The 14,363-nt window shown below is 52.5% G+C and overlaps 1 protein-coding gene and 1 long non-coding RNA gene across 2 annotated transcripts; one reads left to right on the top strand and one right to left on the bottom strand.

The window, feature by feature from the left end:
- The first annotated feature begins 3,938 nt into the window (after window positions 1-3,938).
- NPPC (natriuretic peptide C) lies at window positions 3,939-7,460 on the top strand. Its single transcript, XM_005525010.3, has 3 exons — window positions 3,939-4,102; window positions 5,511-5,817; window positions 7,168-7,460. Exons 1-2 carry the CDS (start codon window positions 4,010-4,012, stop codon window positions 5,802-5,804), a joined length of 387 nt encoding a protein of 128 aa, XP_005525067.1. The 5' UTR covers window positions 3,939-4,009; the 3' UTR covers window positions 5,805-5,817; window positions 7,168-7,460.
- A 156-nt stretch (window positions 7,461-7,616) lies between these two features.
- LOC148183611 (uncharacterized) lies at window positions 7,617-14,107 on the bottom strand. The gene is made up of 2 exons (XR_015773517.1): window positions 12,708-14,107; window positions 7,617-11,905 (listed from the first exon to the last, which is right to left on the bottom strand). It is a non-coding gene; the product is annotated as an uncharacterized LOC148183611 (long non-coding RNA).
- Window positions 14,108-14,363: the final 256 nt, after the last annotated feature.

The raw sequence follows: 14,363 nt of genomic DNA, 5'->3' as shown, positions 1-14,363 counted from the left end.
CAGGGGCTACAGTTATTCCCCAGAAAAAACTTTCTTTAAAGCATCCTCAGGAGGCACATCACCACAGAGGGGGTACCAGATAGTCCTCTGCCTGCACCAGAGGCTGCTCATCCAACCCAATAATCAAAATTGAAATCTCTTTTCAAACTGCTTCTCACTGAGCTGACTATCATCAGACTCCTGGAGAGGTACTTTAAAACCTGTAAAAAAAAGAAAACCAACTGTAAAAATCTCGTGTTGCAGCACATCAAACCCTTGCTGACATTCTCTTGGTGAACACAGCACACATTATATTCCTGGGGACTGGTAGTTGGTGACTCTGCTGGAGGGCAAGTAGCTCCTTTATCCTAATGGCTGCTCCATCTTTGTACCTCCTCCATCCCACCACCTGGGATAGTCCTTAACCAACAACTCCTTCAGTTGGCTGCTGGTTATGGGAAAACATCAGCCACTCTGGCATCACCATCACATGCACTCAGCCTTCTGATGTCTCTTTTTTGCAAAGGGATGATTGGCTTTCACATGGCATCAGCTGAAAATCCTCATCCTAGGGTTATCCATCTCTTGGTCAGGAAATTCTCTCCTGGCCCAAGGCAGCAGAAGAGACATAAATCTGGCCAGTGATTTCCCAAATCAATAAGAAATGTGCTTCCTAAGGATAAGTGAGTTGAAGAAAATGGAGATGGATCACTGTCTGTTCACTGCTACAGTAGACTTGAGTCCACATTTCTATCCTATAAACTTTCTTGACATCATCCTCCAAAGGTGCCTGGAACCTGGCTCCTAATTTCAGCCAGGAGAGCCAGGGCCCCACTGCTGCCCAGCAGGATGCAGCCTCACCCACAGACATTTCTCACCCCTTCCTTGTGATGGGGCCAGAACACTCCATGTTACTGTCACACATATCCCCATGACCGATCTCCTCCCACTCTCCAAATCATGCTGGCACTGGTCATACTTTGATGAATCCCTCTCCATCCTCAGACAGGGGGCATATGTGCCCTCTCACACACACAATACAGTCCCTGCTCCCTTCCCCACTCCCTACACACCAAAAGTCCCCATACTCAGGGCTCACCCCACTTTGCCAAGATTCACCAGCATCTTCCCATTTTTATCCCCACAGCAGCCCATTCCCCATAATCTGGGTTCAACGCTGGTATTTCTCAGGGACAGGCCAGCCCTGGAGCCCCTTCTCTCCTCCTGGCTCTCTTTGGGCCCCTGGGTGAAATGGGGAGGGCTGTCACCCCCTCCAGCCCACCCCACAGGTCTCCATTCCTCCTTGTGCAGCTGTGCAGGATCCTCTTTGCTCTCCAGTGCCTGGGAAAGACCCCTGTGAGCCCAGCCTATCTCTTTTTCACTTCTCATTCTCCACACATGCCCTGAGTCTGCCAGTTCTCATCCTGGGTGGTCATTCCACAGGGCTGTGCACTAATGAAGGCCCATCCCTTTAAGGGTTAAAAGCTTTCAGGCCCCCACCCCACCAGCCAAAAGGGTTTCACACTCTTAACCCCTTCCTGCACACCTCTGCTCCCCACTTTGAGCTTTTGCCACCCCAACGGATCTGATCTGGTTTGAGTTAAGGCTTTGTGTGCGCCCGGCTCTGACTTCGGCAGAGTAATTTGAATAACAAAGCTAATTGGATTTATAAAGCACAGCCCCCCCTCTCCCGCCCTCAAACCCGAGGCTCTGCACAGTGTGACAAAGAAAACACACTAATGAAAACCACACTAGTGAGAGCTGAGGGCAGGGACGAGCCTCCTGCGGGCAGGCACTGGCTGAGACCTGACCGCCTTGTGGCATTTGTGGTGATGCTCTAATCCTCCGAGGCCAGCGGCTGCTGGAGCAGCTCCAGTACCGGCCCCACGACCTGCAGTGTGCGAGGGGGGCTGGTGGCAAGTCAGGCAGCCCTTCCTGCCCACACTGTGACGTTTCTCCACAGCCATCTGCCTTGTCTACTTCCCCATCCTGGGTCCACCGGGAGAAGCCACAGGGCAGGCTGCTCACAGCATCAGGGCAGGAGCCAGCACAACCAGGATGGTGATGGCAGGATTCTGTGGGGGCTGCTGAGCTGCTGGTGGCCTCGGGCACTCCAACATCTCCACATCTCATGGATGTTGAGACCCAGGGCTCAGCTGCTGCTCCTCTTTCCCCTGCAGAAGCCTTGCTGATGGGGGTAGTGGTGCAGAGCCCCCCAGTCCTTGCACCCTGGAGAGGCTGGCTGTCACATTCCAGCTACACTTTGTGTGGGACAAGGACTGAACCCCGAGAGAAGGGGCCTGTCTCTGCTCCTTGCCTGCACCCACAGCTCTCTGGCACCCGGGGTCAGCTGTAATCCCGACTCCATCACTTTGCTCTGCCTGCACGCAGAGAAATGCCCAAGCACAGCTTCACACTCAAAAAAGTCCAAGTTGTCTCCACCTGGCAGGCACAATGGAAAAAACACCGAGACCTTCTCCTTCCAGCTCCCGTTCACATGGAGCTGAAAAGCCAATCTCATTTGAAGTGTCCTGTGCCCAGTAGCCTGGGCTGTGGAGGAGGAAACATCTCCCTGCTCCTGAGCAGGGATACTGTGGACCCCCAAAGAGCCATGGTCCCCCAGCAGGGGAAGCTCCCCAGAGATTTGTGGAGCAGTAGAGCCCAGAAAGACCAGGATACAGAGCAGGAGGAAAGGAACAGACTGGAAAATACCCCAGGGACAGGGGGAAGAGCAGAGAATGTTTCCCTGATCTCAGGGAAGGGATTTAGGGGGCAAATATATTTTAATGCAATCCAGCCCTGGATGCTTCTGCAAAGAAAGGGGTGTCTTTCCTTTGGCCTCATGCCAATAAGAGAATTCCCCCCCCGACAGCGGGCCAGGGATGGTGCTCAGGAAATCCATCAGCAAAAAGCCAGCAGAGCTCTAGAACTGCCAGGAGCAGCAGAGGCACAAATCCTGCCCTGCCAGCAAGGGAAGGGCAAGGCTGTGAGCAAGGGGCCTCCTCAGCGGCCCTGTGATCCACTGGGGTTAATCCCAGGATCATATCTTTCTCGCGTACCCTCTAGCTCCAGGAGCAGGTCAGAGGGAGGCCAGCCCTGCAGTAGGTCAGGCAGTGAGGTCCTGTCCCCAAAAGGGACCCTGTGACACTGACTGTGCCTTGCAGGGGACATCCCCAGGGTGCTTGAAAAGCCCCATCTCTCGGGCCAGGAACAACATCCAGATCCCCACAAAAGCAGAGACAGCAGGTCAGCCCCCCAAGCCAAGAGACCCATTTAGGTGCCCTCAAGACCCACCGCTGCCCCCTCCATCCCTTTGTGTCCCCAGTGTCCCTGTCACGGAGGGCAGTGGCCCTGCTCCTGCCAGGCAGGGACCTGGGAGGCACTGTTTCTGATTCAATCCTGGATGTGGGGGGAAAAAAAAAAAAAAAAGAAAAAAAAAAGAAAAACAGAAAGAAAAAAAAAGAAAAAGGTGTTTTCTGCGCTCATTCTTGTCTTTTGGGATGAATCCCGCACCGGGACCACCCCCCCGCCTGGCCCGAATTCTTCCGCAGGAGGTCAGCAGGGCAGTGCGGGGAGCGGAGGGTCCGTGGGGCAGCAGGCAAGGGGAGGACAGTCAGCTTGCAAGGGGGTCCGGGGGCGTTTTGGGGAGGGCGGGGGCATCAAGCCAAATGCCCCCCGCTTTCCCTTTCGGGTCTCCGGCTCCCGGAGCTGGTTGTCTTGTGTCATTTGTTACCGCCAGGAGAGAGGGGATACCACCCCCCACCCTACCCCCCCCTTTAAATTCCTGCTATTGTGGAGTGCAGACCGGGTTGGACCTGGGTATTTAGATGACATCACCGAGCAGGTTGGGTTATAAAATGAATGAAGCAGAAAGCAGCCCAAGTTCACTAGCTCGGCACTTCGCAGGCGGCAGGAGGGACCGCGGCGCTCCGCTCTGAACTTTGACTTCCCGGTCGGTCCCGTCCTCTCCCCGGGGCTGCCCTCGGCTCCCCGCTGCCCCCCCGAGCCCCCTCCCGCTCGGCCCCGCAGGATGCAGATCTCACCCTTACTGGCTGGTGGACTTTTACTCGCGCTGCTCTCCGTCAGGCTGGAGGCGAAGCCGGCGTCTCAGCTCCCACAGAAGGTACGGCTGGAGCTTTCTCCGGCTCTTCCTCCTCTCCCGGTCCCGCTCAGAGTCCTAGCGGCACAGGGGGAGACGTGGGGTGACTGTGGGGTGCCAGATTCAGTGCAAAGAGGGGTTCTTCTCTCAGCACGGGCTGTTTGACTGCAAGGGGGACTCCCTGCTTCTCCAGGCTGTCCCGAACGTGCGGGGACATCAGCCCCGACCCAAAGGCTGGAGAGGGACGCGGTGTGCCCCGTAGCCTGCGGGATCGGGGCAGGGGAGGGCGGCAGTCTGCTCCCCGGAGGCACCCTGGGGACCCCTCTGTGCCGGGCACGGGGGAAGGGGAGCAGAGCCGGAGCGGGGCAGCAGCAGGTGCACGGTGGGACAGGGGGCGAGAGCAGAGCCCGCCGGGCAGCCCTGGCCACGCAGGCCGGGCAGGGGCACAGAGGTGTGTGCCCCTTCCCCGCGTGTCCCATGGGGAACGGGCGCCCCAAATGAGAGTGTTGGTTGTTCCGAGATGCTGAGGAGGGATGTGCCCGAGGCCACCGTCACTGGGTGGCACTGCCCCAAGATCTGGGCTCAGAGATGGGGACACGGTCTGAGGAGTGCCCCAGGACAGCAGTGGGATAAGAGTGATAGTGTCCCTGTAAGGCACTGGGGTGGGGGCTGAAGAAAAAGTGTTGATACAGGGGGATGTTGGGAAAATGAATGAGGATTAACATTTCCAGGGCTTGGTGGGCAGCAGCTCTGAGCAGGGAGAGAGGTGGAAGGCCTGAGAGATGGGGGGACAGTAAGGAAGGAGGTGTGTCCCTCTAATTGTGGGTCAGAATTGGAGGATTGGGAGGACACAGAAAGCATTAACTAGGGGAGAGAGCAGCAGGGAGGAGGAGCCCTGATCTCTCCACCACTGCTAGGGACACTCTGCAAGGCAGGGTGCAGGGGGAGCTGTGGGGCAGGACCCCTCCCCATAATCTGAAGAGGTCTGTAAACTGGTGAGGGATCCAGTAACCAAAATGGTCTGAAAGGAAAGGACCTACCAGCTTTCAGGCCCCTTCAGATTATAGGTCAGGGGAGGACGGGACGGGATGGGACGACAGGATGGTGACCGCAGCACAGCTGAGGGATGCAGCACCACCAGCCCTTTGGAGGGTCGGTGTGGATATGCAGTGACCGGGGCAGGAAGATACCGCTATGGTGTGGGTCAGGGGGATGCTCTTACCCCAGAGAAGGGAGCACAGATTTAGGGAGGGGAGAAGATGCCCTGGGCACAGCCGCGGGGTGATGGACTGCACTGCCGGGCACAGACCCAATCGCGAGTTTGCATCGCAGAGGGGACACACCGACCCCTCTGCGCGCCCCTTACGGGGGGTCCCCAACACTGATGGGGATCGCTGGGGACGGCGGCGCCCTGACCCTCTCCTCCCCACAGGCCTCCCGCGGGTCGGCAGCGGCGGCGGCAGCGGCGGCGGCAGCGGGTCCGCCCGAGGCGGCGGAGCGGGAGAAGGAGCGGGAGAAGGAGCGGAGCAGCGGCGGCGGCGGCGGCTCGGGCCCGCGGGAGGCGCGGGAGGCGCGGACCGAGGCGCGGCCGCGGGCGGGCTGGGCGCGGCTGCTGCAGGACCCGCCGGGCCGCCGCCACAAGGGCCTCCACAAGAAGGGCCTGGGCAAGGGCTGCTTCGGGCTCAAGCTGGATCGCATCGGCGCCATGAGCGGCCTCGGATGCTGAGGGACCCCTGGCGGTGAGTGCGCGGCCGGGATGGGGCCGGCATGGGGCCGGGGGGCCGCGTTCCGGTACCACGGGGGATGCGGAAGATGCACTGCCTTGCGAACGCGAGATGCCAGCGGACGGGGCTGCAGGTGTTCATCCCGCTGAGCCTCGCAACCTCCGGCTTTGCTAGCGGGCAAAGAGGAGGACCCCAAAGTTGGCCCAAAGAAGGGTCAAGAAACCCCAGCTGCTCCCGCAGCAGCTTAAACTGGATTCTCCCTAATTTGTGGTAGACCCGTAGGCTCTGGGGAGGAAGAAGGAGGAGCTCTGATGCAGCCACTTTTTCCCAGTTGCTCCCTGTGCTTGACACACTTAGGTGACCTATGGATAGGTGTTAGGAGGGCAGGGTACCCCCTGTGTGCCTGCAGTTGGAGAGTTAGCGAGGCTCCTGTCTCACATGCTCCAGTGCTTTCAATTTAAGGAAAAACAATACACAAGTTTCCCAGGTGTTTTCTAGGTGTGGTGACAGCCTTGAGTAGCACTTTCCTAACTGCAGCCTCGTATCCAAGCAAGTTATGGGAAACTGGGAGTTCTTTCCATGGTGCTTCACAGCCACTGTGTAGCAACCAATGGGCAAAGGAGTGTCACTTCACCAAAGTGATAGTTTGGGAAAAACATGGCAGTGCCTCCCCTGCCAGGTCTGCCTGCAGGTGCTGGGGACAGTGAGGCACCGTTCTGGCCTGGCCCTGCCAGCAGGACACACACAGATGAACTCACACTTCAGGAAGAACTCACCATTGCAGCCCAGGCCACTTCTTCCCATGGCACAGCACTGCTCCATTCAAAGGGACGTGCCCAGCCCTGCAGTGACATAACTGGGCACAGAGGAGACTGGATCTAGCATCCTGCTGCTCTGCAGAGAGATGGGAATAGCACAGCCCAAAGATGCCTACAGGATGTCAGTGCTGGTCTATGGCCTGTCCTGGAGGGATGGGTGCTGTTTCTCTCCTCCCTCATTTAGATACTCCTCAATATTACCAAGTATTGCCAGCTCAGGGCTCCAAGAGGAACAACATACCCCATGCAGGCAGGTCACCCATCCTCTCTCACTAAACCCATCAGAACAAGAAAAAAAACTCCAATAGATACAAGGGCAGGAGGAGCAGAAGCTTCCCTCAGCCTCTCCTCTGAACACCAGCCAGAAAGCAAAGGGTGCACTTCCCTCCTTGCTTCAGCACAACCAAAAAGCTCAGGAATGGCTTCTGCTGAATCCAGCATCCCCCAGCCTCATGCCATGGTTACTTCAGGAGGGGTTTTGGCTGGGGATGGGTAAGGGGTGCTGCATGGCAAGTACTAATGGGCACTTTGCTCTTGTTTCTCACAGGGCTTTGAATCCGTAGTCCACTTTTTCCTACAACAAACGGCCAGGCACGGCCATCCCCCAGGCAACAGCTAGAGAAGCAGAGACCCCCTTGGAACGGCAAAAGATGTGGCTGTGTTTTTCTTTTTTGGTACGAGGAGTCATGGCACCAACTGTTTTGGTTTTGTTATTTTTTTAACAAGTGCTCTCTATCTTATATATATTATATATACAAACACTCACCGAGACAAGGGACAGTGCTTTTCCAAGAGACTGATGAATCCAGCTGTATAACGTTGCTGTTTGTAAATTCATGTCATGCATAAATGTATTTATGTTGTAAAGCTATTTATATATTGTTTATAAAGAGATATTTATAAAAAAATTATTTATGTAACTAAATGAAAAGTCAAGCATTGTAACATTTTTTGTCCTAAGTAGTTGAAAAACTTTAAAAAAAAAATCATTCCGTGTGGCATTTTGTAACCTGTCTTTATTTATCAAATTCACATACAATTTAAATGTTGGATTGATTGATTTTAACAGACCTAAAGAAGAAATTGTTCAGATGTTTTTAGAAAAGTCAGGAGTGAGAGAAAGGCCAGCTGATATTTTAAGCTTTGATCCCATATGCAAAAGTAAACTTGTGCCAAATCCTGTGATGCTTTGATGGACTGAATCCTGCCTGGCGCTGCAAGACTCTGCAGACCCCAGCTGAGCTCCTTGTGAGAGTACAAGGCCTCAGGCAGCACATCCATGCCCAGATCCCAAATGGCACCCGTGGAAATGAGCCCACCATTGTTAACAGCCGAGCCCTGGATGGACAGCAGTGTGACAAGGGCAGCATCTGTCCTACACGTGCTTTAACAGCTTCTAGTCCAAGCTTCAGCCTGTAACTACAGCTGTATCGCTGGTGCCGGATGGAGACGCCGTCCCTGCTGACAGCAACAAAAAGCCCACGCTGGATCTGGCCCCCAGCTGCGCTGGTGGGAGCAGAGCTTTGTGCCAGAGGCACTGCTATTCCAGGATCCAGAGGCCCACTAAGTGTCTTGTTGATATTCCCATTCACCAACCCTTTGCCACTAAGCTGTAAAGTCCCTTCCTCCAGCAGAGATTTATTTAACTGAGCCAGGGACAATACGTAGACAGACCAAAATATACTGAGAGCTGCCTTGTAAGGATTCATGGACACAGCTGTTGCTACAGCTTCTTGCTATGTAAAGTGCATGAAATAAATTGTTAAAATGACTTGGAGCTCTAAAGGAAACAGCAAGCAAGGGGGCGGGGAGTGCAGTAAACATGCAAACTCCTGCTTGAAGGCTCTTTGGTCTCATTCTTCAAAGAGGCCTTAGAAAAAAAAGAGTGGCAGGCACCCAGCCCAGCCGTCACAGGAGTCACAAATTATGCCCTGGCCATTGTAGTGGGCTGGGAAACAACGAGCATTATGTTCTGCTGGGCTCCAGTGCCTAGGACAGGGCAAAAAGAAAGTCACCAAGACCCAGAGGCAAAGCGATCCTTTTCCTTAGCAACCACCAGGAAACCATAGAAACCTCCAGCCAGACTCACCCCAGCTCTGACAGAACCCTGGGTGCACAGAACAAGAGGATTCATCCAGAAACCCGACAGCTCAATCATCAGTAGGGCACATTTCTGACCTTGCGTGAGCACAGCCTCCATCAGAGACAGGGATCCACCTCGCAGCGCTCACAGGGTCCAGCTGGATGGGGAGCAGCAGCTGATGGACCACGTTAGATGTTGCCTATGGAGAACAAAATCAAGACCCTGGCTGGGAGGGATGCAGGATGGGCATGTGGCAGCTCTCATAAGGAATGACAACTTACTGTCAGGGCTCTGTAAGGCAAGTACAGCTGTGAAGGTTGCCCTTCCAGCTCCACACATCTTTATAAGGAAGAAGGGGCTATATCAGGAGCTCCTAAAGAGATGCCCATTAGAGGGGACTGTCCACACAGGAAACCTAAAGGACAATAAGGAATTGCTTACTGTGCAGGCTTTGCATAGCCAGGTCTGTACAGAGGAGTAAGAAGGCAGTGCTGCAGGTCCCGTTCAGGGTCCCGGTCCTTGAGCTTGAAGCCATAGTGACCATCACAGAGTGACAGGCTGGGACCAAGGTGGGGACGATTCCCCTTCCAGTTTTGGCTTTTTGCCGCAAGCCAGAGCTGAAATAAAACCACCTGCCCGGTGACAGAGGGGTTGACCTCAACACAGTGGCAGTGACTCAGTCTCAAGAATTCAATCCACACAATTTGACCACCTGAGGCAGAACCTGAGATAAGGTTGGGAGATAGAAGAACACAGCCTGGGGTCATGTACAGTCTGGATTTCTGTTTCTCCACAGCAGCATTGTCCAAGAGAAAAAGCACAGGCCATAGCATAGGTCCCTTCTATCCACTGGGCTTCCTGGAAAAGAGCAAGCCCAAGGAAAGGGCAAAGCTGTATGGCAAAAGGCCATTAGCTTTGGCAGACAAGTGCAATCAGAGCTAGAGCTCCTGGTGCAGAGGGTAACAGCTTGGTTCCTAGCTTTGCTGCTTCTGGTCTGACCAGGGATAAGCCACCCTGTCCCTCAGGATGTGGATTCACACCAGCACGACAGAAATATCATGCCCATGCATGGTGAAGCTGATGTGCAAGAGGGAAGGCAGCACTAGGGGTGAAAGAACACTTGGGAAAGCTCAGATTCACTCAACCTCAGCACCTCCATGGCACAGCCAGATCAGTGGTGTGACAGGCAGAGAGTGGCCCTGGTAGCAGAGGTCAGTTCTCAGAGCCCTGATGTGCACTTTCCTGCTTCACTGGACAGGCAAGAATGGGAATCAGAAGTGGCTCATTAGAACACAGCACTCACCCGAAATGACCACAGCTGGGTCTCCCTGACAAGGGCTCAGTAGAAAACAAGGGCAGCAAGAAAGAGGGGCCACAGGAATCTAATTAAGAGGCAAGGAAGCATCTTGTGCAGCAAAAACAAATTCATCTCTCATCACTGCCTCCCCTGTGGGCCAGCTAGGTCAGATCCTCACAACATCCCATGAAGGGATCCATGGCCAGCACTGGAAAACATCCCAGCCCAGACAGCCTAAGTAAACAACAGTTGTTCTGGATGCGAAGTGCAGCCTCAGGAGGTGGTACCTGATATCTCAACCACAGTCTCAGACAATGGCCTTTAGCAGAGATGTGTTCACACACCTGGAAGTGAGTGGAGCAGGAGTCCCAGAGTTCCCTGTCCGTACTCAGGTCAAATTAGCACTCATGGGACCTACATATTTTCTGTTCACCACCAGCTGAATGAGCAGTAGCCAATTCAGCTTCCAAATGGGAACACTTGTGACATGACGTAGGAACAGCCTTGATTTTTCCTCTCCAGGAGCAATTCCTAGCAGGAACTGAGCCATAGGCTCCCAGCCTGAAAAAGCACGCAGCTCTCTACTGAAAAAGGACAAAGAGCTTCCTCCAGCACTGTAGTACGAGTACCTGGCAAAGCCCAATCAGGCTGGAGCAAACCTTGGAGCACTCACAGTGGGGACACTGTTGTTTTCTCATGTGTGGGAAACCAGTTCTGTTCCCCCAGCCCATATTGCATGTTTTTCCCTGGTACCATTCATGCACCTTTTTCCAGGTACTTATTGCTGAAGGGTTACAAAGCCCAGCTCAGGTGACAGCAAATCCCAAAGCTATGAAGAAAAAGAGAAGCCCAGAGTCCCAGAGCAGGAGAGCAAAGGAATTTTCCATCTGGAAAGGGACTTGAGGCATGGAGCAGGGACTGCCAGGGGCAGCAAGACACACGCCCCTGCCTCTTGCTCCAGGACTTCTCCAAGCTTGGGCTGCTTCCCTCAGAACACAGAAAAACAAAGAGAAGGGATCACAGGGCAACTTCCAGAGGGAGCCTGCACCTGACACAAGCGTGAGTTAAAAACAAGAAGGGAATTGAATTCAGGCCCCTTCCTGTCAGTCAGCAACTAACCTTGTCAGAAGGGATGGCAGCACTAACCGAATCAGGCAATTCATTAGGTTGGGGCATGCAGAAAAAGCCCACGCTCTCTGGAGCAGAACTACAGTGAAAATCCAGGGTAATGAGTTGCAAGCTGCCTTTGTAAATGACACTTCTGCAGCAACTCTGGCAGGATGGGAAAAGAGCTAATAGGAAAATCATTAGGTAGCATCCCTTTGATATTGTTGAAAACTGCACAGGCTATGTTTCCTGCCCCCTCCATAATTAACCTGGTATATTACCCATAATACTCCAGGCTGATAGTCTCACAATGGACCACCTTATCTGCATCAGGGAAAAGAAGGGTATGCTACTTAAAAGGAAGATGATTTCTGGAAAAGCTTAAAAGGTGTAAGATTTCCCCCCTATTGCACACGCGCATCCTCTTCAACTCCATCAGCAATCAACCTCTGCCCAACCAGGAGACCAAAACCTTGTCATAGTCAGCAGGCAGGAGTGAGGCTGCCCTGGGAAATGCAACTGCAGAGGAACTGATCTGCCCAAGGTTGCCCTCTGCAGCTGCAGCAGAGCTGGCTCTGTGCTCTGCCCCTTATTTACAATACCGTCCTTGTCCTTGACTTCCTTCACGCTACACCAGGCTACAGCCTGTGCCTCCTGAGACGCAGAAGAGCTCTGAGGAGCAATGCCTACCCACCTGGCTCGTCTGCCAGCAAGGAGAGGTGTCATCTGAGTCGTGATGTAAAAGGTACAGCATCACAGCTGGCAGGTGATCCTGAAGGAACTGGTGCCCTCTAACAGCTGCGAAGATGACAATGAAACACTGAGATGTTACTTACTGCATCAGCACAGAGCAGCCTTAGGACTGTGCTAATCGTGAGACAGTGAGTGAAACATGAGGGCTGATGAGATAAACAGCATCTCTGGGAAGAGTCTCAAAGGTGAGAGAGCACTACTTCCAAACTTCATATCCATGAAAATACAGCCTATGGTCAGACAAGCTCCAAATACTCACAAAGAGGCTCATCCTTGAGGGAGCCAGGCTTTGCTTACCCACCACAATCAGCTCTTCTAGAAACACAGGTATCATGTGTGATTAGGGCATTTCAAAAAACACCCTAATGATACAGGTATTCCAAAGGCTCTTTGGAGATCTGGAGATGTGTAAGTGTGTCCCATCTTCTACTAGAATTACAGCAAGCAAAGACTACTGGCACAAATTCTTTTGTGCTCTGTGGGGAAATATGTATTTCAGGACTGTTAAATGACCTTATGGCATCCCATTACTGCCTGGAATTTCCAGTATGTATGTATGCACGTTCACTAGAGCAGGGACATCTTTTCTCATCAACAAGAAAGAACTGTGGTCACAGCTACCACACTCAGGCAATTTGCAGTGGGGCATGACATGAGATGTACACACTGCACAAAGAAGCATCCATGCCTGTGGATTCATAGCCAGGGAGCAAAGTGCTGCTCTGCCCACTCCTTTGCCTGGCTGAGCAATCGGAGAGGGGAGTAGCACCATGGGGATGGTGAGAGGCAGGGTCAGGCCAGGCTAGGGGGTAAACACATACTCTCTTTACAGAGTACAATCACTTACCTCTGAGAGCTCTGCGGGAGGGCCAAACTTGAGGAACTATCACCAAAATATCAACAGTCCCTGAGACACAGACCTTCGCCATGGAGCAGAGTGAAACAGTGACATATTCCTAAAAACTCTGCCGAGAAATTCAATCAGACTGTCAGGCTAAAATTCCATATTAAGAATACAAGGTTGAAGTTACAAGTAGGAACTGAGATCTCTCTAAACTTTCATTTACCTTTCTTGATGACCCTGGGTTACTCTCTCAGATTACACAAAAATATGCCCTGCAGACTCAGGTTTTGGTTCCCTTGCATCAGGTCAGGTCTTACAGAAGACTCAGTGGGGTGGAAAAAAAACAACAGGAAACTTTGTGACCAGGTGCCCGAGATGGGGCTATCTCAATGTGTTGTATTTGTGGGGCAGGCTCTTAGATTTCTCAATTCCCCCATTATTTAGAATAATAAAGAGCAAGGTTGATTTTCTGCACTGCAGTTTGCAGCAGGTTCAGACAAAAAATAACAATTCCCAGCACCAACAACCCCATAAATGCACAAGTTTGGACTGTTTTACTGTGCAGGGGTGGGCTTTGTGTGGTTCCTACCTTAGCTGAACTCATATAAATCTGTGCAGAAGTGAAAGTTTAGGAAAAGTCTGATTTACCTATGTGATTTATGTTCTAATACAGCTATCAAAGATAATGGCACTGTTTCTTCTGTATTCCCTGCAAGGAGTAAGTACAAGTCTGCTTTGCACACACTGACCCAACACATTTTGCCCTCATAGGATAAGAACACTAAAACCAGAAACACCCTTTAGGATCTGCATCCTTTTACATTCTTTCAGGAACTGAAAGATGTTCAGCAAAATTCACTTTTTGGGGCTGGTGGGAAAATGGCCATTTCTTTCTACCACTGTCTTCTGTAAAGAACAAAAACTTCACTTTCCCCAGGTTCACTATGGAGAGCAGCTATGCAGGTCCTACTCCTGTACACAATCCACAGAGAGAGACCTGCAAGCCTGAGAGCAGCTCCACAAGCATCCACGGGATTTCCTAAGTCTGCACAAGACCAATTGCAGGACAGGTCTCAAATCTGAAGACAGAAGGGTCTGTCAGCATCACTGATTTTTCCTCCTGCTCTCAACACAAGAGTAAATTAGCATTCAACACAGCTAAGAAGGTGAGAAGGGAAGTAAAAGAAGAGATTTCAATCTGAAACTTTTTTTTCTGTTAAAAACTGACATCAGCACTGCTTTATCATGTTCCAGAATTGCCTGATGTTAGCTGGTATCAACCAAGTCTCGGCAGGAATGCCAGGGACATTTGTTAGCATGAAGCACAGCTTTAGGGCTAGGGCAGCCTACCAGCACTGCAATCAGCTGAGATCCTCTCTTCCATTTTCCAGCTCAGTGCCCAATTCCATATTAAACAAGCACTAGTACAAGTGGAGCTGCGGAACACAAAGCTAGACAATAAAGCCCTGAAGAGCAGAGGGAAGGCAGTTTCAATCCACTTTCTCTCCCTCTGGGTGGAAAAGGCAAACAAGTTCAATAGCTCAAAGTCTGTCCTGCTGCAATCTTGGAGCGAGCTGCAGCTGGAGCATCCCATCGCTGCCATAAACCAAAGCAGGGCAGGATGCTCGCCCTGCACCAGGGAGCAGCATCCAGCAGTGC

The sequence above is a fragment of the Pseudopodoces humilis genome, chromosome 11 (assembly GCF_049639895.1).
Source record: "Pseudopodoces humilis isolate 2021_Gansu_Grassland_sample_001 chromosome 11, ASM4963989v1, whole genome shotgun sequence".
Taxonomy (NCBI): Eukaryota; Metazoa; Chordata; class Aves; order Passeriformes; family Paridae; genus Pseudopodoces; species Pseudopodoces humilis.
Note: the sequence above shows the minus strand (reverse complement) of the source record. Positions and strands in the feature narration are given on the sequence as shown.

Bases quoted from the DNA above. Each gene is read 5' to 3' on its own strand.
- NPPC (XM_005525010.3), top strand. From the start codon at position 4,010: ATGCAGATCTCACCCTTACTGGCTGGTGGACTTTTACTCGCGCTGCTC. The intron at 4,103-5,510 runs GTACGGCTGGAG...TCCTCCCCACAG, and splicing joins CGTCTCAGCTCCCACAGAAG to GCCTCCCGCGGGTCGGCAGC.